The sequence below is a fragment of the Sylvia atricapilla genome, chromosome 9 (assembly GCF_009819655.1).
Source record: "Sylvia atricapilla isolate bSylAtr1 chromosome 9, bSylAtr1.pri, whole genome shotgun sequence".
In the NCBI taxonomy this organism is placed as follows: Eukaryota; Metazoa; Chordata; class Aves; order Passeriformes; family Sylviidae; genus Sylvia; species Sylvia atricapilla.
In genome coordinates this window covers 3,724,655-3,749,090 of record NC_089148.1, presented here as the reverse complement: position 1 = coordinate 3,749,090, position 24,436 = coordinate 3,724,655, and the positions used below count along the sequence as shown (strand labels likewise).

Below are 24,436 nucleotides of genomic sequence, written 5' to 3'. Positions count from 1 at the left end.
CATGTAGGTTTGTTTGCCTCTCAACATACAGGCACAGAAGAGCAAATAACATATGTCATAAAAAAACCATCTTTTTAGTTCATCGAAACAGACCTTCAAATTAACGTATTAGAAGACATGTTCTCAGGACTTTTGAGTGCTCATAAGTAGAACTTTGTGATCAATATAGAGACACCTCAATCTACTAAACCAGAAATACAAATTTTTTTGTATTTTATGTTGTGGAAGTGGCTCAACAGCATGCAAAATCTCTGCGGGGAGGGGGTGTTCTCTTCAAAACTATACTGCCTTGAGTAAGGCATTTTGATGCTTTTATCGTGCAGAAAGTTCCATTTTCTTTTTTAAAACTTTAATTGTGTGGGAATTCAGGTTAAGCTGTTTTCCAAAGAATATCAGCTATGACTTTTCCAAGTTGTTTTGGGGTTTTTTTTTGTGGTAGAATATACTTACTGTCCCCTAGATGTATGAACCAACAGAGTGATTAATGTAGAAGTAGCAGGACATATACAGTTTAGAGCTAGCATAGCATATTTGAATTCCTCTTCACATACAACATGATCTGTAGAGAAAGAAAGAAGCATACAAATTGTTTTAGAAAAATCCTTTCAATTGAACAAAATTATCACTTCTTTGTCCGGGAAAATGGTGAAGATGGATCAATCAAAAGCTGGCCCAAGATCTTCATCTTCTGCTTGAATCTTGGAAATCAGCTGTGTATGATTTTCCCTATCTATGCTACCTAACATGGATTGCTACTATTTAAAATCCAGATCACAGTTAAATGTTCTCCAGTGCTTGCTGATGGCATGAAAAGGAAATAGAAATTATTCTTTAATGTCATTCCCATTCCCCTGTGGAATTGAAATTGCATTGAATACAGCACTGAAATGGCTATGAAAAGGGACAAGCACCAAACTTGCAACTGTTTGTCAGTGTAGAAACACAAAAGTCAGAGAAGTTTTTTAAATCATGAAGGCATTTAATACTAAGTCAGTTTCTTCCCATCTGATTTTAGTGTTTGGCTCTTTCAATGGAAGCAGAATTTGCTTCTAATCAGAAAGAATATTACAAGTAGTACACCTGATGATCAAAACATGGAAATTGCTGAGTAAAGGTAGGAAAATAACCTCCCCACCCAGACCTGAACTATGTCCAAGCACCTGCTTCTGGTTTCACCAATGTGTGGCTGAAATCCTTAGAACTACCTTGCCTCTCTAAGTTGCTTTCCTGACAGAATTTACAGCACAGCTATAATCGTGACACTTCCTGAAAATAGAAGTGAAGGCATATTTTGTGTGCCTTCTCTGTTCCTTTTATTTTCAAATATCTGGAGGCTTTTCAGTAACAGAATCATTTACTACTGAATTGAGTAATTATTTCTCCCATTTTCTGAAGATCAGACCCTATTTAAATGTCATAGGGAACAGATGAATTTAGTTATATAAAGACACTGTCAAATGTAGGACAAAATGAGATTTTTCTTACTGTAAATATATTTCAGCTGTAGCAATTAAATATTTCCTGCAGAAAATATTTCAGATAGAAATATGTTCTTTTAGTTGACCATATGCCATTAATAAACCTACTTGAATGTCAAACCAGGGATTCTGAGAGGGTAAGACATAGTGGCTTAAATGGAATATCTGCAGTCCATTACCATTGGTCAGATGGCAAAGATTTATAGAAGTGAATACCAACTGACACTGAAATAGAGTTGTACCTATTGTTCAATTTGTACAGGATTTTGCCAAATAACTTCCCCTAATTTTTTTGTCAGAAATGTTGTCATGCTGAACTTTTGAAAATACGATAAAGAAAAAATACACAGGGTAATTATTTCATCATCTATTATTTCTGATCTTGTACTTGAACCCAATTATACCTAAATATATACAAATGGAAGTTAATAAATCACGGATGGCACAATGCAGATGAAAACTGTAACTTAAATCCTCCAGATGCACTATACTCTCTGACATATATGGTGAACTTTCTTGGCAGATGTTTATGTAAACTATTATGTTCTCAAAGAATACAGAGCACAGAAATCAGAGACTGCTGTGCTACAACAGCCTCTTAATCATGTCTGTAAGAGATTCACAGGGTGGAGTCAAGTGTTTTTACATCAGGAGCCTTGGAGCTGGACTTGTGGACTATTTATGTACCTGTTGGAGACTTTGAACTTCTGCAGTTGAAGTTCCTGTATTAGCCACTGACCAGGTCAAAAATGCCATGCTCATTTCTCCAACTATTTGACAGTTTATAGCTTTCCTATAAAGTTACTGTGTTTTCTCTGTATGCTCAGGACTTGTACTGTGGAGGATTACACAGAACTTCATCTGCTGTTTCCTTTCTGAAGTGAGCAGGGAGGAAGCTGGATGACAGCTCTCCCACTCCTCAGGTCTGGGACATCAGTCATGTCCCCTGACAGCAAGGTACCAGAATCAGCAAATTACTCATCCAGTGTGACAGCAAAGCAACCCAGGAAACTGCAGTTTGTCCTGAAGTGAATATTAAATATGTCAAATCAGCCTCCCAGAAAAAGAAGTGTTTTGATTGAGTTTATACTAAAGAAATACTACATTTAGAATTTCCGCAAGTTGCTGTTTCTGTTGAAAATAGATTTTGACGGAAGTTTTGCGGCTAAGTCTGTCTCAAATGGATGTAGTAATGCAGTGGGGTGAGTTATGGCTTCTGTGATGTTACTGAGCATAAAACAGACTCAAAATACTAATTTATGCCTGCAGCAGCAGCCATGCAGTAAGCACGACTTAGACCTGGCCCAGTGATTCTGAGAAACCTCACTTTTGTCAATTTGATAAGTTAACATGACCACTACCAGATCTGACAGAGAAAAATGCCCATCCATTACCTTTGGACTATTTTTATCCGTAATTGGATAGATTAATCATTTGCTGCATTCAATGTCCATGTTGGTGAATCTGGACTATGTTTTTTTTAAAACAAACTACTGAAGCTTTGATGTCAGGCTTCAACAATCTGTGCTAATTCATGGGTGCATTTGGAATAAATAGAGAATGTCAAAATGTATCCCCATTTCCTTCAATTGCAATTACATATAATTTCCAAATATTCAAAGTAAAGTTTATATATATATACACATATAAACACATACATAAAAATTATAAAAGTTTTAAGTTCAGCTCAGAAAATATTGAATATAGTAGTCTTTGAACTGCATAAATATATTGCTCTGCTGTGGAAAATCTTCACTTTATTTCCCATTTGTGCTGAAATGCAAGGCCAGGTGCTTGCACCAAGAGAGTACCTTTTGTAGCCTTGTGTGTTTGAAAGAAAAGTGGGAAGATTAAGAAAGTAACTGCCAGCATTGTTGAAAGAAAAGCTGAGTATGTCAAGACATTTTTATATTGGAAATTGCTAGGGAGATATCAAAGCATTTCAGCATAAGAGATTAGACAGCTGCCCATCTGATCACTGTCATGTTAAAAGTGGCTGTGTATTTTAAGTGTTCACACTTTAAACTTGCAAAAAGGGCTTTTCTGGGACAAACATTAATGCCACCATAGCAAGTAGGTTAATATTATAAACAAAGTAGTTAAAACCCACTGTAAAAAACATCAGAAAGCACAGAGTGCGAGGATGTGTGTGTGGCATCAGGTGGAAAGTCAGGGAATCTGACTTTCTGACAGGTCACACGAGTCTGGCCAAGGTGCCTCCATTTTCTTGCTTTGAGGACAAAAATAAGTTCCCATTCTCTCATTAAAGACAGGAAGGTTGTTTAAGTCTTGTTTACTGGATGGGAATACATGACTACAATTACTTTTCCTGTATACTGTTTCTGCCTGAGGCAGAAAGCCTCCAGGAGGCAGAAAGCCTCCAGGCAGAAAACCAGGCTTTTCCATCCTAAAGGAACACGCACTCAGTGTCTGAATTTCAGGACTGCCTCATGCAATCTAGGAGGACTGATCAACCTAATACAAGCTGCTGAAAAACTGGGCTTCTAGTGCTTTATATATTTTCAATGTAGTTAAAAGTTAAACTTTAGTTAGGAGGACTATTTGGTTGTATTTCTTTTGAATTCAGAAACTTCATTTTTGACAGCTGTAGTCTCTAAACTTGTGCGTAAGGCAAAAAAGGGAGAAGAAATCCTATTACTGAATATTTCAGGTTCATAAAAATGCCCGGTATTGTTTTGGGAAACCTCTAGAACAAAAGAGTCATTTTTTCAAGGAAGATCAGATTTAAAAGGAACTAATAAAGCAGCCCTGAATCATAATAGGGAAAGCACTTGGAAAAATGTTCCAGATGGTTGTGACAAATTTCACTTGTGAACACTCTGGACAGGTCTGTAGTCTGCAGCCTCTACTGGGTACATGTTTCAGGATGATGAAGTGTTGGATGATACTAATACCAAAGGGGGATTATCTCAGGAAAATATATACCAACAAATATGGTTCTCATAGCTCCAGCAGTGCCTAACCATTTACAGCAGGTGAGCATCCAAGGGTGATGCTGAAGTTCAGCTGAAGGGAATTTTTCCACAGGATTTTTTGGTTGTCGTTTTTTTTTTGGGGGGGGGGGGTTTAAAATATATGGTCTAAATTCTCAAACACTTCAAACCGGCATGAAAAATTGTCTCTGTTTTACAAGTCTACTTATATATATGATCCTACAGAGACAAGCCATTAGGAATAATGAAACTCTCTTAAAAGCACCATTTGGAACAACAAATTAACACAGTTACTGACAAAGAAAAGCAGCCATGGCTAAGGGAGCAGGGATTATGTTTGTGCTGGGTGGTTTTAAGGGGGAAATGAAAAAGTACCATCGTTCTCATCACAGCATGAGTCTTACTCCCCTCTGTGCCATCTCATAGCTTGAGATTACACTTTTATAACTTCAGAACTGCTACTGATGGGTTTTTTCTTCTTTCTAACCCAGTGGTAAATACCATAGCTTTTAAAATTACAGCTTTAAATGTTGCTCTGGAGCCGTTCTACTGAAATTTACTTTTTCATCACATTCCGGGATGATGGAGGAGACTAATATTTTTTCATAGAGCTGTTTTTATTTTTTGCATGAATCAGCAATCTTTTCTTCCTTGGAATATAATTCAAGAAAATCGAATTTTTAAAATTGCAGCTGAAAAGGTAAGCTCCTCTTCTACTTCAGAGCTGTTTCATCAAAAGTATCTGTGTGGTTTTGCACATGAGCATTATGTATGTTATGTACTTACATATCTGACTGTTTGGGTTTGGACAGAAAGAAAGAGAAACATATGATGCAGAGAAACATATAATGCACAGAAATAGAGTGTCAAATAAAACATGGTAATCTCTTCTTATAGGAGTGTGCTTTTTCAGATTTCCTAACATCATTTTGCATTTTATACCATGGTTTCTAAGGCACACATTTTACTGGATATAGATAAAATTGTATGTCTCTTTCCAAAATATTTGCAAGTAATTAAAATAATGTTTTCCGTACCACTTGGTAAAAAACAGTCCAATGAGAATATTTTTCCCTCAATCATTTGTTGGATTAAAGCTGAAGAGATGTTCTAATACACCCCTTAGTAACTATGTTTTAGTAGACAGAAATGACTTACAGACATAGGTACAGTAAGCTGGAGACTTACCTGGATCTGTAATTAAGGAGCAGTTATGCATCAAATAATTCTACTCTGTGTATTACGTAGCATATGACTATTGATTCTTAAAAGTGCTTGTAAGTAAGTTTTTACTATTGCTAGGTTGTGTTTTACTTTACAAAATTGCACATTTAGTCAGTTTTAAGTAGTAAATATGCCCAGGGATTCTCACTTTGCTTGTGTTCACAAATGAACTTTCAAACACTAACGAATGCTCCAAATTTCTGCAATCTTCCACTTACCTGCAAACTTGATGTGGAATTTATTCTCAGGCTTCAGTATCTGAACATACAAAGGACAATTAGGAGCAAAGTCTTTAACTGCCCACGCTCTTAAAATGGTTTGGTGATCCTAGAAGAAAGAATAAGAGAGGATGCCAATGAAATGCAAATAAATACCATGTCAGATTAGAAAAGGAATCTATTATCAGACCTGCTCCATTGAAGAAAACTATTTTTAAGATCATGTGGCATCAGCTGGTATGGATGTTTCTGTGCAAGTTATATAATTACTATTACTTATTAATTTCCAGAAATCTTCCACTAATAAGGTATTTTGAACTTCTCCTATCTTTTTCTGCAAATGCTAATGATTGTGTCCTTTGGAAAGGGGTAGTATTTAGATGTGGAATGACTGTGTGAAAACTTAAAATGGCAGTGATTAGTCATGTCCAATTAATCAAGAACTACGTAGCATAGATGTCCTTCCAAAGAGACTCATAATTAAAACAGCACTAAATGATGACTTCAGGAACTAAGAGTTTAAAATTGTGGGCAAATCTAAAAATACCAGTTCAATTAAAAGCATTAAAGTTTTAATTAATTAAAAGTTTGTGAAACTAAAACATTTGCATGACTGATGCCAGGATTCAGCCAGCTATTAACCAAATATTTCAAGAGATTTTTCGGGCTGTTAGTTTTTGTTCTTGTTACCATATGGCAAGAATGAGTTAACTGCAGGGTGAATACTGCTATCCATAAAAGTCATCTATGTGATAATGCATTCATATTTTGAATTTTGTGAAGCAAGACTAATTCCAGTGTATCGTCGACTGGTTTTTATTTATTTCTAAACAAAAAGAAACATTTCAGAGCTCTATCTAGGAAGCCTTGCCTGCACTGAAATGCCTTGCCTAGTCATGAAATTGGTGGTATTTAAAGATCAAATATAAAGAATGATTCATTATGTTTGCAGCATCAGCAGTAAGAAAAGGTTTCAGACTTGTGAACACAAGGGAAAATCTCTGCCTGGAACAGAGTGTAATTGACATTTCCAAACCATAATATTTTATTATCAATTGAGATGTTAGCAAGTACTTTTTCTACTAGAAAAACTAGAATGGAGTCATAAGAGGATGGTACAGTATCTTATTTCACATTTTTCTTACCAGTAATTTTATAGATGAAGGATTGCTGTGCCCAGTCTTGAGACTTAAGAGCTTGGGTGTTAACTGCTGTTGGTTTTCCTTGTATGTAGCCACTTTTTTTTTAACTTTCTTATGACATATGGCAAATTACCCTCCTCAGGATTTTTGTGCATGTGGTGTTGAGGTTTTTGCTCTTTTGTCTTAAGGTAATGACATGCCAACACAGCTTAGAAGCAGCAAATGACTGTGTAATGTGCTAAGATGGCTGTCACACAGATATGCCACATGCCTAGAAATACAGTTCTCTCTCTGTTAGATATTTTAAATCATTATTTTGTCTAAAAAGCCTGCTTTTATCAGAATGTGCAATGATTACTAAATATAAGAATGACAATTTCATTATAAAATTATTCAAATCACACTCATTTGTTAAAAACTCGAACAAACCTAGACTCATAGAAAGTGAGAGTTGTTGAACTGAAAGTATGAATCTCAACATGAAATATTTTTTTAATATTATTTTATAGAAAAGCAACTCTTTGAAATCAAAATCTCTTGATGATTATTTGGCACATTGGCAGTTTTAACACTGCAAAATAGACCTCACTTTCCATTTTCTGGTTCTCCTTTGAACTAGCAGTCCTCAAATATATATATACATATATATAAAAACATATATATAAAATGGGTACTTGTATGTCCTAAATAGCTCCATAAGGTCAAATTAGTGGTATGCACTGTTATCTAATAACACTTGCATTATTGTTTCTTTTTTTCTCTCTCCACTTGGTATATCCATGTGTTTGTGTACAAAAGCTAGTTATTTGGTTCCCAAATTTTTGCTCACTTATTCTCCCAAATTCCACTCTGAAGAAGCACTCCAGGGGAGAGAAAGGAAAACACAGGTAGTAGGCACTTTAAGTGATTTCTTAGATTCAGTCTCTTCATACAGTATTGTGGCTCTCTGTTTTAAAAATGTAGCAATTTCTATGCTATATTGCAGTCACTTTAAAAAATGTTCATCTTTCTCTCAATATATGGTATGTATTTACACACAACAAACAGAGGTAACAAAATTAAGCTTCTATTCCCATTATTAAATATATGTTTTTGTGGAAGTTGCGTGAAAAAACACATTCTCTTCCATGTGATCTCCACACAATGAAATGCAGTCAGTAATCAAAAAATTACCACAGATACAAATGATGATTAATATAAAGGTGATATTTAAGTTCATGTATGAGAAGCTCTAAGTTTAAAAGTGGGTGTATTTAAATCCTAAGAACTCAAGGAAATGCATTTAATATGTATTTCAAAGCAGCTCTGTTAATTGAATCTCTTTCTTGCCACACATAACTTGATAAATTAGTTATATTCTGCTATGTATGCATCCATATTGTGATGCCATTAAGGCAGGGTAATTCAGATTACCAGTATAGCAGAGTCACACAATTTGATTAATGAAAGCGGGCAAAAAAATGTGCAAGCTTGAATTGGACCATCTCTGAATTTTCAGAAAGCCTCAGAACAAAGCTGTCAGCAACAGCAGAAGCGTTGTCACTAAAAGTTATTAACTAACAAAACAGCAAGCAATGAACAGCCAGGGGCATCCATGGCAAATGAGTAAATCCTCTGCTTGAGGATTGTAGCTGGGGGGATAAAAACACTCATGGGCTTCAAAAAATCACTTGAGTAACAACAGCTGTTCTGGTCAGGAATCTCCTCCTTTTATTTTGACAGCTGTCATGCACAGGAGAGGATCCAAGGCTCTTTTAGCAGTTTGTCAGCTTCTCAACAACAGCAGAGTGGAGAATCAGTGGTACTTGTAAAGATTGATACTGGGATGACAGCTGAACTTCCTTCAGCCCAGTGACAAACAAAGCTTCTGTATACTGCCATGAGGCTGGAGCAATGTAGGAAATTCAATACATTTCATTTCAGAGCTCTAGGGGGCAGTAAGACAAAATAGTTTTTTCAAAATGCAAGGATTTTTAACTTGCAGTATAAATAATTGCATTCCCTGTGCAAAGGCAATCTGACAGCAAAAGAGAAAACAAGGCAGAGAGGCCTTTTTTGTTTAAAACCTTCAGATCCCACTGACTCTGAGATATCATTGTGGTCCAGGAGAAAGTACCAGGAGAGTGTCTTTGGTGAGATGTGCCTGTTTTTGTGCTCCAGGTACAAAGAGAAATGAGATTTGATAAAAGTCTGTAGTGACAGCTGAAGTGTGCCAGGTACCATTTTGATGTTTCCTGAGTGCAGAAAGGAAGAGCTGCAATGGGCCACGGCTCCAGAGCCAAACTTGCACCATGCTGGCTACAAGGGATGGGAATTCCATGCAGAGTCCACTGCCCTACAGCACAGCCCAGCAGAGCTGAAAATTGTCTTTTCTTGGCATAAATTCTGAAGCAGTTATGAGCAGAGATGAACAGCTGACTGGCAGTGTTGCTGTCCTTAATGCTGCATAAACCTTCCCAGTGCACTGTAAATCACACACAGATTTTATGAGATTTCTCATTTGTTACCACTGTGCAACTCTCAAGTACATTATGTGAAATGAGATGTAGCTGATCTATTCTGAACTCATGGCTCGTTTAGATAAGACACTTGGGCTATTTTGGAATTTTTCAGTCTCCTAGAAGTTACAGGTATTTTTTCAGGTATTTGCAAGAACTCTTGCTTGTTCTTACCTTCAAATACCCCAGACCCTCTGTGACTTCCAAGCAGTAGGTCTGCCTTGCTTGACTACTCTGGGGTTACTTACTGCCAGTTCAGTGGCTTTCACTGCTGTATTTTCAGGAGTCTATTGCTGGTGAATCAAATTCAAACTCCTTAGCTCAGTAAGTTTAAATGTCACAGTAGGAGCAGAGGTTTACATCTCAGGGAGTTCAGTGACTTTCTGAAAGGGATGGGTCCAGAACAGGATCTTTAGCTAAGATCTTTTAACTAAGTTCTGAAGGTAGATGAAGTAATAAGTGATAGAGAATATATTAAGTAATGCTACAGACAGAACACAAAGCCCTCATTTCCCATTTTTTACTGTATTTTTGTGATCAGTAGATAATTTCACTAGCTGGAAGAGTTCCAGTTCATACAGTTTTATTCTTTTATCACAGATGCACTGCACAGAGGTTTGTATTAGCAGTGTTCCTTTGTGGTCAGTAATTTACTTGACTGTAAATAACAACCAGCATGGGCAAAACCACAGAAACTTATTTAAAGAATCTTGTCATTTTTAATTTTTAAATTTGGGCAATATGAAAAATGGTCAAATAGTCTCATATATATTGGTTACTTGTATGAGTCACAAACTTCTTTATAAAGCTGAATTCAGGCTTTACTTCATTAGTTCTGAATATACCAGTCAGTTGATACCTGTCTCTTTTCTGATTTAATAAATACAACTGATTAAACTGAATATCCAGAGCAGTTCCGGTACTTTGAATATTGACAGAATACCATCCTTGGAAGTGAATAATGACCAATTATCAATGTATCTATGATAGTACTTTTATGCTATTCTGCCCTTGTTGCATAAAAAAGAATTGAGTGGGAGTTAGGGCAGTAAAACCTGTCCATCCTCTTGTTTCTCCCTCCCCAACTTACAGCTGCTGTCCTGTCCACCTCACAGCGGCTGCTCAGGATGAAACAGGCTTCAGCATTGTCCATCCTGGAAGAGAGGAGACAAACCTGTCACACCCCAAGCAGGTACTCACTGGACTCGTGTCTCACAGTCAGAGTCCTGCACAGAGAAACAGAGCACAGACAAAATTGAGTCTGTTCTCATTTCTTACCCTGGTAAAAGCTGTGCCAGAGTAGTAAAAGCAGAGTGGCCTCCAACTTAATTTGCAAAGTATTTATCTGCCATGAGTATGGAAGGTGAATAAATAGCACCAGTCTGCCTGGGGTGTAAGAGTGCAATATGCACAAGTTATTACTGGTAAGAATGAATGGGAGAGGGCAGATAATAGACTTGTCTTGCCTAGTGAGAGCAGAAGGTTGGGTAGATGTGCAAGAACAATCTGTTTGGGAACAATTTGGGAACAACATACATTTCTGTGTATATATGCATTAAATGAACTATTTCCAGTTCATGGTGTCTTTGATTAGGAAGAAATCGTGGGAGCTCTATGAGTAATTTCAGCTAAGCATGGGAGCAGTACAGGGAAAACAGGGTCTTTACCAAAGTTATAGGAAAGAAAAGTCCTTTTAATCAGATGAGATTTTTTTTGCAAAAATGCAGTCATTTGTGAACTGGCTATTCACTACTGATGCAGTCACCCAAATTTGATATTCCTTTACTTTTTGGTGTGACATTTATCATGTTATTTTGACATTGGGTTCACATATAATATATGGATAAATTTGATAATGAGACCCTTCTTGATTATTTTGTTTTGTTGGTAACCATTATTTTATTTATTAGAAGAACTTTATTATGTGCCTTGTGGTCTCCTCATTCTCATTAAAAAGAAATACACCAAACATCTTGGGTACTGGGTTGTATTCCATATCAAATGTTCTACTAAATTCCCGCTATGCTTCTTCCCTCAGCAGAGTTTGAAAATTATTCTGTGACAGGTACATTCAATTACATGTTCTGCAGGAAAAACCACAGTTCCACAGCTGACTACCTCCCAGTTATTATAAGTGAAATTCAAGATTATATTTAGGGAACAGCCTAGTTTTAATTCTTGTAATATGTAGAACAAATGTCAAGCTGAATCCACACATGAATTCCTTCTTGAAATCAGTAAGAACACAAAAAGAAAAAAGGATCTCTCCAAAAGAAAATTTCTAATCCTGAAAAAATCTTTCTTGTCTTGTCAAATTTTAAAAAGCTATAGAACTGGTGGTTTATTCAGAGGCAGAAGTCTGAGAAGATAACACTGCTCATGAAGCTTCTCACAGATGAGATTCTTGGAAATAACTCCCCTCAGGTAAAGAATGACACAAATAGCCAGACAGGTATTGGCTTAATTTTAGTTATCTACAACACAGAGCAATGCAGATGAGTTAAATGAGTTATTTGCTAAGAATCACCTTTCCCTCTCTTTGGAGAGTTTAAAGAGATAATCATTCTACGTTAATTCCACTGTGAATTCCTTTGGAGCTCAACTGATTGAGCACTGGGGGGAGGTGTGTGTGAGGAACTGTGCTTGACTGATGTGTTTTGATAAATGTCATTCACTATTAACTGGCAGAGAGCATCTCCTAGAAGTGGTGGAAGTATGTGGTAAGAGGAGGGCCCTGAAGAGTTCACATATGTACAGCAGAATAGTTGCTTAATGTTACCAGGCTGAACTCAAGAAAACTAAACAGTACAGTGGGTTCCAAATTTCAGATATTAAGGAAAACAAATAATATCAAAGAGCTTTGCTTCACCTTCTAAATAAACATGACTTTCCTTCTAGCACAGCTTTTGTCACCTGTTAAACTTATGTATCAAAGTAAGTATGAGTAAAAAAAAAAAATAAAAAAGAACGGTCAATATTTGCCTACTTAGCTCTTAACAGGTCTTGATCTTTTAGGGCTGAGCCTTGCAGATAGATAACTCTTTGAGACCACATTGGGATTTGTAACACCCTTCGGACCTGAGCATCCATCTCCGTAGGACACAAAATAACCACATAATAGTCCTGTCAAAATAGAAAAAAAAAAGGGGAAATAGTCATGCTTATTGTTGCTGGAGAATGAGTCAACAGCGACTTGGGATGTCAAAAATGTCTCAGATAAGATGCTGACAGAGAGAGTTCATTTCCTCATTTGTTTTTTTCCTTCACATTAATGAGCTAATCCAAACTGCTTCCTGTGCTACTTGGAAAAGGAAAAGTAAGGATGGTTTGAAGGATCCATAAGTGCACAAATGAAAAGGAGTGATAAATGGAACACGGCAGAGGAGAGTGAGAGCTTAGATCAGGCTGGTCATAGAGATCTTCCTTTCTACAACACACATTTCTGCAGAAAACAAAATGGCATTGGATACAGTGCATCATCTGTATCCTTCAGCTTCTCAGCACACAGAATCATTAAGTTTGGAAAAGATCTTCAAGAGCGTTGAGTCCAACTCAATTTCAGCTGTGAAGGAAATGTATATAAGCCCTTTTAAGTTACCTGTATAGTATTAGGGCTTTTCTTCTCTGTCTCCAGTGTATCACAAAGCCTGACTCATTCTTCAGCTTAGTTAACTAAATTTTGTGTTTCAATTTGTGTTTATATCTATAAAGAACTGGATTTCTTTGTGCAATTGCTTATGCCTCTTACCAGCTAATTGTTTTGAGGAATATTTTGGATTTGGGATTTGGCAAATTGCTGCTCAGCCATTTGAGGGTTGTATTTGCATAATTCTTGCAGTAGGTAATGAAGCATGATACCACAGGTAACTTAGTAAAAGACATAGAGAAGGTTTACTAAAAGGGAGAGTCTGTCGCAAAGACAATGATAATAAATTCAAATTGACATCTCATGGAAATAAACTTCTAGATGCTCCAAATAAACCATAAGTTTGCATTACCTAGGGAATATGTGTGCACTAACAAAATCTGTTTATCCTGTCAAGGTCTTTGTCCTTTAAAGTACATGTATTCATTTCTTTATTTCCACAATTCCAGGAGGATCTAATCTTAGAGATCCTGCGTACTGTGCTCTAGGATGACCCTGCCTTAGCAGGGAGGTTGGACCAGATGACCCTCAGTGGTCCCTTCCAACCTGCCCCATTCTGTGATTCCTTACACTGGCAAAAAACAAAGCAAAATGTGAAAACCAAGGGATGTTTTTACTTGTGAGGATTTTTGGATCCAGTCCCAAAACAATAGGAAAAAATAAACTGAGTTTATTTTCTGTTTTAGGGTAGAATCTAAGGAATTTGCGTGGAAATACCTGTTTCTAAAAAGACTAGCTTAATTCAACAGGACACTAATTCTACCTATTTAAGTCTGTTCACCTCAATACCTCAGTTTAAAAAGCCTCCAAACTCTGTATTCTCAGCTTCTTATTGCCAGTATAGATTCGCAATTCACCAATCTATTCCCAAAATCAATTTTACAAATTAAAAACCATGTCAGAAACTTATCTTAAAAAAAAACAAACAGAACAAACAACAAACAAATAGTGTTCTGAGTGGGTTTTTTGTTTGGTTGGTTGTTTTTTTCCATTCTCAGTACCTGCAGTCTGGGGTGGGCATAGAATTCATTTAAGAAATCCATGAGTAGGTCAATCTTCAGAGAGCTCACACACAGCACAACGTGTTTTTCCGTCTGAGCTCTGTATCGACTGTAGTTTCCTCCAGACTTTTGCCTCTCCATCCACAAATATGCCAGCTGTTCAAACTGCAAGAGATGCCCATTGTCAGTGAAACAGAGACCAGGAGGTGAGCACTACAACTCTATAATGACTTGGCAATGTTGCATCATTCATCTCATGCCTCTATGAAAAGCTGCCCTTAGCCCATAATATCTTTTTCTTTGTAAAATGTTCTCTAATTAGGTGATCACAAACCACAGCAATAATGCCAGAATCTAACACACAGAAACAGCTGTGAGAATTCATTAAAATACCGTGAGAATACACTAAATCACAGGAGTTTAGAAAAGAATGAAGGCTAGTACCTTATTCCTTTAAGTATTTTATGCCTCTGAGCTCTCTTTTTCTAGTATTGTGACATAATTGCTTCCCTCGTATGAAAGGTTAAGTTTTCACATACAAACTGTGAATATACTTGTAGAGAGGCACCATTTTTTTCTTAGTTTGGCAGTAACTCTTCCCAGAGATTTTATAATGTTCTGAAGGTGATGTTCTGTAAACTCTCTTATCTGCCTTATAATTTTAGACACAACTTAAATACACAGCAGCTGCCAATCCAGCAAGTTTGCCTCTGTCAGCTGAACAATATATGCAGGTTAACAGCAAACATTGCTACTCTGAATCCTCCAGACCTACAAGAATACTGCAACAGTCTGTAAAGAAACATAAAAATACCAATTCAAAGCTTCTTGTAACACGTTTAATACTGAGGTATTAATCAATATGCAAGGTTGTGTGCTAGTATCTTTCTCTCATCCACATTCCACTGATGGAGAGGCTGGATCGTGAATAATAACTGATAATAATTTCATTTCAGGGCAAAAGCTCAGGAGAGAATGCCTCCCACTCCATTATGTGTATGGAAAACTATATGAAGCCCCATTATTACTACAAAGGTATAAAATTAGGTAGCTAATAATAAGTAAATGTATGTGAAATTCCAGTAGATTCTGGGTGATTTACTGCTCCTGTGGAGCTCTCGGGCCTGAAGTATCAGAACTACCTTAAGGACGAAATTTCTATTTCCTAGGAAATTTCAAATTTCTTAAACAGAGCACATTATAGTTTTCAATAGAATATGTATTTTATTAATTTATCACTGAGTGAGAATATAATTGTGTTAGTGCATACGGCTATGAATACATACATTCAATATTTAATTAGAGTGTTAAATTACTTCAAGAAAATTAATGCTAAAAGCTTGAGCTTCCACCCTCCCAGGGCTTGTGTGTTGTCTGCCCACACTGAGCCTTAGTTCTCTGCCAAAGAAGCAGAGTCTGGAAACTACGGCTTTGTGAGAAACTTTGGAGCTTCATGGTCTAGCAGGTGTCCTATAAGCTTCGATAAAAATGCAGAGTGTCTCCCCACATCCTGTTTTTCTGGAACAAGGGCCGGGTGATCACCTCGTGTGGAACACTGAACATCTTGGCAGGGTTCCCCACATAACCTCAGGGTTTCTGTCATCCAGCCTCACCTAATGAGCTGGAAAACGCTCGGTACAAATTTAATAAAGCTGACTGACTCCCTGAAATACTTGGATTTTCATAAATTGCTCTTTTTCTGTGGAAACTGTTAGAAGTCCTAAACTTAGGCAGGCATGAAAAATTCCTAACTGTGCTGCTCTCTCTGTGTGCATGTGTTCCATACACAGCTGTGAACCCAATTTGCTTGAGTTGCAGATTTAATGAGATTTTTTTCAAGTTAACACTGAGCTGTAAGAGTAAGAGAGGAAGTGGAGAGAACCAAGATTAGAAACAGGGAGAGTCTGCAGAGGAAAAGCTGTATTCATAAAGAAAGTGCTGGCTACTGTTGTGGGGGTTTTTTGTAACTGCTCCATTAATAACAAACCCGTATCCTGGGATAAAGGAAGTCTTCTGCAGTACATGACTGGCGCAGAAAACTTTCATCAGCACTTGAAAACTGTTATCAGTGCCCTGTTTTTTTAGTATAAATCTAGAGTACAGGAGAACATACAGGAAAAAGGGAAAAAAAGCCCACAATAGGAGAGAGCTAGATGGTTCTTTTTTCTGACATTTTCTGTGCAATAATAATAGTAACAATAAATCATTTCAGTTATTGTTCCTTTGTTTCAAAAACAATTCTAAAGAGAAAAGAAAAATCCACATTTACCTGTATGGGCAACACCACAAGAGCAACACAGATCATAATGACAACAAGCAGCTTTGAAGGCCATATCTTGGGTGTAACATCCCCAAAGCCCACAGTGGAAAATGTCACTATGCAGAAATAAAGGGAGTCAAAGAGAGTCAACCTGTTTCCTGCTCGTTCCAGATGCTGAATTCCACAAATACTACGTAGAAAAGAATGAATAAAGACATGAAAAATAAAAACTGTTCAAGCTTGATGATTATACGTGCAGAGAACTATTTTCAGAATTCAAAAATTGCTTAGCAAAAACATTTTTTTAAAGAAAAGTAAAAATTATCAAACCAGAAGTGCTACATTGTTACAATTTTCAAATGTCATTTGTAATAAAAGAAACACATTTTTGATTAATATGATAGGCACAACTGTTGCTAGGTTTTGCTTAGTGGCTGTTGTGAAGGAGAGGTGGTATATAGAACATCATGGATTGATGCAATTCCTTTCTAAACCAGAACAAAACAGATGGTATAGAGCTGCCACCATTCAACATTTTTTATAGATACGTTTCAACTTTTTCAGGGAGGGTTTGCTGCCGTGGCCAAGAAAACTGCACATACAGCTTCCTTAAATCTGTGTCTCTTTATGTTGGTCCCTGGCCCTTTCTGTGGCGAGAGTTACAGATGCAAACCAGTTATGAGAACATTGGGAGGTTTCTGTTGGTACTGACTGTCTGCAGCAAGCTGAATGTGAGAACTGCAGACTACTCAATTATCAGAGGAAAGAGCACCCAGGTCAGCCTTCAGGTAGGAAGCGTAAGGTGGAAATTGGTGAGGTTCTGCTCACTAAAAGTAGAAATACAGGGTTTGGCTGGGTCTGTAATAGCAGAGCTAGTGGAGTTCACCCCTTCCAGTCACACATTCCTGAGAAGAAGTAAACAGCAGCCCAAGTTAACTGGCAATTATTTTTCTTGGAATCAGCACGATGCGCTTTTGGTTTCGAGAAGCTGTAACAGAATCTCTCTACAGGTCATTCTGCTATTTCAAACATTGCAGATTTCAAAAATACTTCACTTTGTAAATATATATCACGGCACAGAGCTTCCCAAGCTTAAAATGTGATCTTCTCTGCTAACAGTGGAATTACTTAGATCAGTTCAGGCTTTTAAATTACATTCACCTATATAAAGAAACTCCCAATGTGTGAACCACCCTGAACAGTGCCTTCCCCCCTTGGAGCTAGCAGGATGATTTCTCCTCAGAGAATTAATAAATCATATTTTATTCCTCAGTAATTATTCTAGAACATACTAAATATTATTTCTTCATGTATGGTATCCAGATGGTAAGAGTCCCTCATTAATATCTGCCATGGGAAGACCTTTGCATCACCAGGGAGACCCTGTGTTTATAACAGTGTTAGCAGTTGTTCTTCTGTTCTCTGTTCTGTTCTCCAAATATAATTTAGCTGTGGGCAGTGGCATTTCCAGAACATATGGATCAAATTCCCAGTTTCCTTTTCACAGTTCTAGCATTTGTAGTTTTCACACATCTCAAAATGTTCTAAAAAGGGTGGGGTTTTTTCCCTGTTGTTTGCCTAAGTTTCATGCTTCAGTCAGAACTGATATTTATATTCCTATCCAGTTCATCCCACATTTTTCACTGGAGTTGTAATCCAGATCTTCCATTATTTCACTATGTTCACAGTTTCACTGGGGTTTTTTTCCCCTTTTTTTTTTTTTTTTAGTATAATTATATTTTTGTCCCTGAAAATACTAACAGAAGGACTGTAAGTAATTATGCTAATGAAGCTTTCTTTTGGTCTCAGACAAGGAAGTTTCTCAACTAAAGCCTTTTCTAGTTTTAATATGAAATAATGAAGGATATTGTAAAGGCACTAAAGCATGGAAAAAGAAGATATTTTAATATCAGTATTCACATAAGTTACATGTAGTTTTAAAAGCAGAATGGAGATGGATTTTTCATTCTTTATTTTTATGATTCCTAATCACCTCTGTGCATTTTCTTCTCTCTAGTTGTCTTTTGTGGATATATCTCAGAAACACATAACCTTGACTTATGGAATTAAGCTCATAAGGGCCAGGAAAGCAACAGTTACACTGAGCCAGGGATATGGTTCCTCTGTGACAGGACTGTTACACCACTGCCCTCAGTGGGTTAAATTTCTGCAGATGAGGTTGTGTTGACCCATAATATATGAGCCTATCATTGGTAGAAATGTATTTTTTCTGGTGCTCATGCCTGTGAAATTGCTTTGGTGTTCGTAAATGGAAAAGGGTCAGTTTGATTCCTTGTATTTGACAGGATGGAATAAAATATAAAAATTTGGTACTGTCAGGCTGTTTTCTTTCTCATTTTCAAGGAATCAGAATTGTTTATTTCTTGCTCTTTTTGTAAAACCTTAACATTTTTTTAATATCTTGATGATAGGAAAACTCAGGTCTTGAATAATGACTATCATTGTTATTGTTGTTATTGAGCCTTCCATAGCCAGCCCACCCAATCATCCTTGAGCTGAATTGCAGAAAGGTAATATACCATGAACCATTTCAGCCTCTTCCACGTGAACAGTAGAATTCCCACTGAATTTAGTGTGATCAAGATTTCATTTTATCAGCTCTACTCCCTTACAGTTCTATGTATTCCTATTCCTTGAAGCCATCAAAATAATGTGCCTGATCCAAAATGTTGTGGATTCGAGATGTTTCTCATTGAATTTAGTGGGCATGAGCCAGAGCTTCCCACATTTAGTTAACAATATTAAAGTCAGTAAGACAAGGAAGCTGCTTCTTTGCTGAAGAAGAAATTCGGCCCTTGTTCATCAAATTAATTTCTTTCCTCAAAATTATTTGCACCTCATTTGCAGTTCTGCCAAACTGTACTTGAAGCCCTTACCCTGCACACAAGGAAATGACAAATCCAAAATCAGGTTACCAAGTCTGGGTGTTTTGGTGCTCTGCTGTTTGTCTTTATTTGAGCCAGAGAGCACCAAGCTGCAGAAAAAACCCTCTGATTTTCAAAGAGACAGCTTTATGAGAGCCTAATTAAAAAATAAAATATTACCTCTGTGACTACTCCCCTAAGAACATTACACTTTCAGCTCACCAACAATGCCTTTAGAGAAATGTTACTCAGCATTGATAGCATGTTCCCATCTGTCTGGGAATTACCTGATTACACTGCAGAGAGAGTGCAGTGGAACATCAGTGGATGCCCAAGTCCAGATGGATTAGTTATTCCATTCTCCACATCACTGACATCTTTGAATACACCCCAATTCCTTAGACAAATAGTAGTATCAGCTTATTTTTCAGAAATGAAGTGTTAATCATTACCTTTAGCATAAATTCTGCATGTAAAAATACATGTTCTTGTCTGCTTTCTTATGTTTCCTGACATACTGAAATGTGCAGTAATTCAGGCTTCATATTTTGCCTGTTTTGATATTTTTGGTGATATTTTTATCTCCTTGTTTGCTTCCTCTTCCTCTTTCATCTCCTGAACATAAGTCATTTATTTAGTCATCATCGGATAAAAAAAATTCTTTCAAGCAGGAAAGGAATGTATAGTAAAGGCAACGCTAACACCTACTGGATTTAGTGGAGAAAATAAACCACTGGAATAATCAGTACACGGAGAGTCCCTAGTTAAACATAAGGCCAATTCAGCACCCCCTATGCCAATTTTAGGACTCCTGTGGATTCAGGAAGGTTGTCTTTTCACAGTGGCTCTGAGGGAGGCAGTTACAACAAAACAAAATTGCCTCAGTACAAAGGGGTTTTAGTATTTCTAAAAAACCCCACAGAAAGCCAAAGTGTCTGCTAAAGCAGAAGTAGTATCAAAAAATGTATTATGAACATCTAGAGGACAGAAGTATGACTCCAAACACTCTGCTATCGCTGCACTTGAAAAACAAAAAGTAAAGAGAGTAACATGTAATCTCAGAAGATTGGTAATGTTTAGTTTGGGTATTATTTGAACTTTTGAGAGTTCAGTCTCTGTTTTACTGGAAGCTGTCTTTCTAGTTCCAGGAATCTTTGTTTGCTTGAGTATCTTACGTGCCAAAACTAACTCCTGTTTGTAAATAAGCTGTCTCTACACACACTACAGAAATAAATAGTGCAGAATAAAATAATCCCTGAGACTGTCAGGTTTTTTATCATGCTGCAGAAGCATGTCACAGAAATGGATGTAACAAGAACGATTTGGATAGTATTTTGCAAATACTGTGCATTAACTATCCTTATTTATAACCAATTGTTTACAGTCTATTTGGTATTAGTTTATATTTTTGTTTGTCAGCATTGGCAAATTCATCTGATTTCTACATTTTCACTTCTAAAGAAAATTATTGTTTACACATACAACCTCTTGAGGTCTAATATAATGCACCAGAAGCTGAGCCAAAAGTCAGAGCTGCTTCAGTGTGCTGAGACACAGGCAGCAATTACCAGCCTTTTTCCTGGGACCTGTAACTTTGAGCTCCACCTTGTGCAATCACTTTGCCATATTTACAGCAGCTGTCTGAAGGGACTAGCTAATGAATGTGTTGAAATCAACATGCATTAATTTTATCAGATTCAGTGTGATTCTGTGGCAAAGGCTCAGGGCTTCTGTATTACAGAAGTTAGACATGAACTAACTGACAAGTGGAGCAATCCTGCTGAAGCAAATGTCCCCAGTAGTTCCTCTATAACTCTTTACATCTATAACTCTTTACAATTTCTTCATATCCATCCTATCCTAACAGAGAATAGGGATGCTTGAAAAAATTAGAAATTAAACTCTCATTATTTGATTGTCCTATACTGCCAATTGCGGTTTATGTTATTTTAACAATTTTTGACCCTATCACAGATTTTTTTTTCTTTTTTTTTTTAATGATAAAAATCAGAATGAACTATCAGTCAACAAAATTGTTGATAGAGCACTAACTGTAGCAAATACTCACGGGTAAAGTACAAATGTAGTGAAATACTAAAGAAAAGGACCATGTTGACTTTCCAGGAAGTACAGACAAGCATTTGAGGCATATATTATCGCTATAGTAACTGTAACTGCTTAAGGAAACTTCCTCAATCTCTACACCAAAATAAAATGTACCTACAGAACAGTTCATTCTTCAGTCTCATTCTAGAAGATGTAATATCTCATAAAACTCAGATAAATGTATAAAGGTCTTGTTTAAAACTGTCAAAAGGTGCTCACTACTTGGCAAAGATGTTAATAATAAGCTGGTGCCAGTCTTAAGGCCTTGAAATCTTAAGGCCTTGAAATTTAAGTGGTGTTGGGACTAATGCTCTATTTGGAGAATGCCCTGCTTTCTACAGAGAAAAACAGCTTTTCATACTAGAAATTGTCTCTGTGGGGTGTTCAGTCTCCTCTAGAACATCATGTAGAACCAGAGGCAGTTTTGTCCCATATTTTAAAATTAGACATTATGGAACAGCAATTCTCAGTGTGGAGAATTAGTATTCATACAATCATTAAACATGCAATTTTCAAAAGCTCTGGGCTGAATACTAATATAGCTAGAGTGACATTAAAGTGCATTTCTTTTTCATTCCCTGTATCAGATGCAAATGGAAATATTGTCTGTTGACTTCTGAGCGACAATAGATGCAGAATGTGAAGGTTTTGGTAATCACCCTACCTGTGACCTAAAAACCTGATGCATTCTGACAGAAACCCTGACTCTTGTGTAAATAATGAAAAGGCAAATGGAAAGAACAAGGGTTGAGCAGAAACGGCAGCAAGTAAAAGAGCAAAGCAACAATCACAGAATACTCTGACCAATAATAAAATGTAACTCCCATCCAAAAGCCCTGAAGATGAGGTGTTAACTTGCTAAAAATCAAATCCTTCAGGTTTTTCTAAGCCCTGTGCCTTTTCTCAGGTCTTTTCTAAAATCAGTTTCTAATTTATTTTCTAAAAGCAACTTTAAATAAACAACATTAAAATAGAAAAAATACCCCACTAGTTTAAGTAGATGTACAATTTTCATAGTTAATATGAAAAAGAATGTGGTACAATATATCATGTAAAATATATCAAATTTAAGTGTTATAATAAGAAGACGCTATATTCACCTTTTATTCCACATAAAAGGCTTTAAAGCTGTAGGAATTACTGAATTTCAGGACATAAAAAATATTCATTGCATATAAGACAGTGAAAGAAATGAGGGAGAACTGCTGACTAGAAAAATGAAGGTTGTCATGCTGCCTCTAAAGTAAATCAGGAGAGAAATACCCTTGCTGTTCTTAGTTGGCAACAACTGATCTAAAATGCAATAAATCAGCTGCAAGGTATTCACTGACTGGACAAAACTGGACATTGTGGTTTCTTCATATTAAAGGACAAAAGGTATAACAATCTCAGACATTCTTGCAACTCTAATGCCACTTCATCAGACAGTTCAACACAAATCTTTCTATTTTTCCAAATAGGTTTTTTTCAGACCCACATTCATTTTCATACAACACTGTGTTGGTTTTGGTTTTTTTCAGAATCACAACAGGGAACGGAAAGACTTGGATTCATTCAACAGACTTTGAATCAAACTTTTCAGCTCTGTGGGACTTTGAACACAAGTTGAGGTAAGGGCAATGAATTTACTTTCACTACACAACAATGCCACCATGTCAGAAATTAATCTGGACTTTCTCTTCATATGGCATATTTTTGTTTGTATTCCAATTTCATCTTTATCCCAAGTGATAGTGTTTGATGATTTCATTATTACTTACTCATGGTGTCCTTTAAAAGCCTTTTCCTTCCCCAAAGATCAGAACATTTATATGCAGCAAAAGTACATTTTTATATATAAATAAAAAAGACGTTTATATGGTTGCAAAAGCTCAACTTATAAAAATAAACTCTTCCCATAGGAACTCATGTGACTTCCAGCAACTGCAGAACATCGTGTTAAGCAGAATAGGGTATTATGAAATGACCAAGTATATAAATATTTGTTGAATCTGAGTGAGAACCTTTCTAATCCTGCTGCTGCCTTTAGTGGGATTAGAAGTGGAGCTGCAATCAAAGAGCTGTGGTCACTGAGACTGCACAAGCAGGGCCCCTCTGTGGGAAGCCTTCAGCTCAGTGTTTCCACAAGCAGGTCTGTCCACACTTCAGCCTCTAAGCCCAAAGGACCACCTGTATTTGTGTGTGGTTCCAGTCTGCCCCAGAGCTTTGATGGTGAACAAAGTAAATTCTGGCAGCCCAGCTTCAGTGTGTCAACACTGTGGCACCCAAGAGCCTGTTGGAGCCTGAGCTTTTGGACTGTTCACACAAGGAGTCAGGAACTACTCAGGAAACAGAACCATGCAGTCTCTACTTAACCACCAGATACTCCTCACCTGCAAGGTGCTACAGAATTAGGTGACACTCTAAACCTGACATTTCTCGATAAGAATAATTAAGTAATCTATTTATAATATTTAAAAATTAAATGGGTTGTGCTGGGAAATTCAAATGCAAACCTCTAATTTAATACACCGATATGTTATGCTTTAGAACATCATGTTTAATGTTTCTTGCAATAGTTTTGAAACACTCTTAGGGTGTAACAGTTGTTATGCAAACCACCCACACGCCCTCAATCAAACTGAACTAACAATTGAAAGATTCATTATCTGAATATTTGTTAAATGTGCATAAAAAAGCTAACCCAGCGTGCAGAATATTCTATTAGCTACTGCCAGAAATCTTTTGTTAATTTTTAACCTAACTCAAGTCATGGCATATTTTAATGACAAATGGATTTAATTTTATTGTTAAGTCAAAATTCTTTCCTTATCAGATTTTGCATTTTTATTTGATTTTTAAGGATATTCATGGATCTTCCTTACACTTCCATCTATTTTTACTTCTCCTTGACAGCCTTTCATCTGTCTGCACTTTGAGTGCACCTTCCTTTTGCTGCTCTCATTGCTGCTGTTGAAACAACTACTTCAGGACAAGCTGAGTTACCTTACTCCAGGTGCAGCATTTTATGGTTGCTAACACCAT

At 36.7% G+C, this 24,436-nt stretch overlaps 1 protein-coding gene across 6 annotated transcripts in view; it reads right to left on the bottom strand.

The window, feature by feature from the left end:
• KCNT2 (potassium sodium-activated channel subfamily T member 2) overlaps nt 1–24,436 on the bottom strand; it is a 116,396-nt gene that overhangs the window by 35,642 nt on the left and 56,318 nt on the right. For all 6 annotated transcript variants that reach the window (XM_066324625.1, XM_066324628.1, XM_066324626.1 and 3 more), the window contains 6 exons: nt 16,431–16,611; nt 14,162–14,326; nt 12,501–12,637; nt 10,605–10,668; nt 5,875–5,983; nt 451–559 (listed from right to left, as the gene is read on the bottom strand). In XM_066324625.1, coding sequence (XP_066180722.1) covers nt 451–559; nt 5,875–5,983; nt 10,605–10,668; nt 12,501–12,637; nt 14,162–14,326; nt 16,431–16,611 — 765 coding nt within the window. The remainder of the gene's footprint in view (nt 1–450; nt 560–5,874; nt 5,984–10,604; nt 10,669–12,500; nt 12,638–14,161; nt 14,327–16,430; nt 16,612–24,436) is intronic.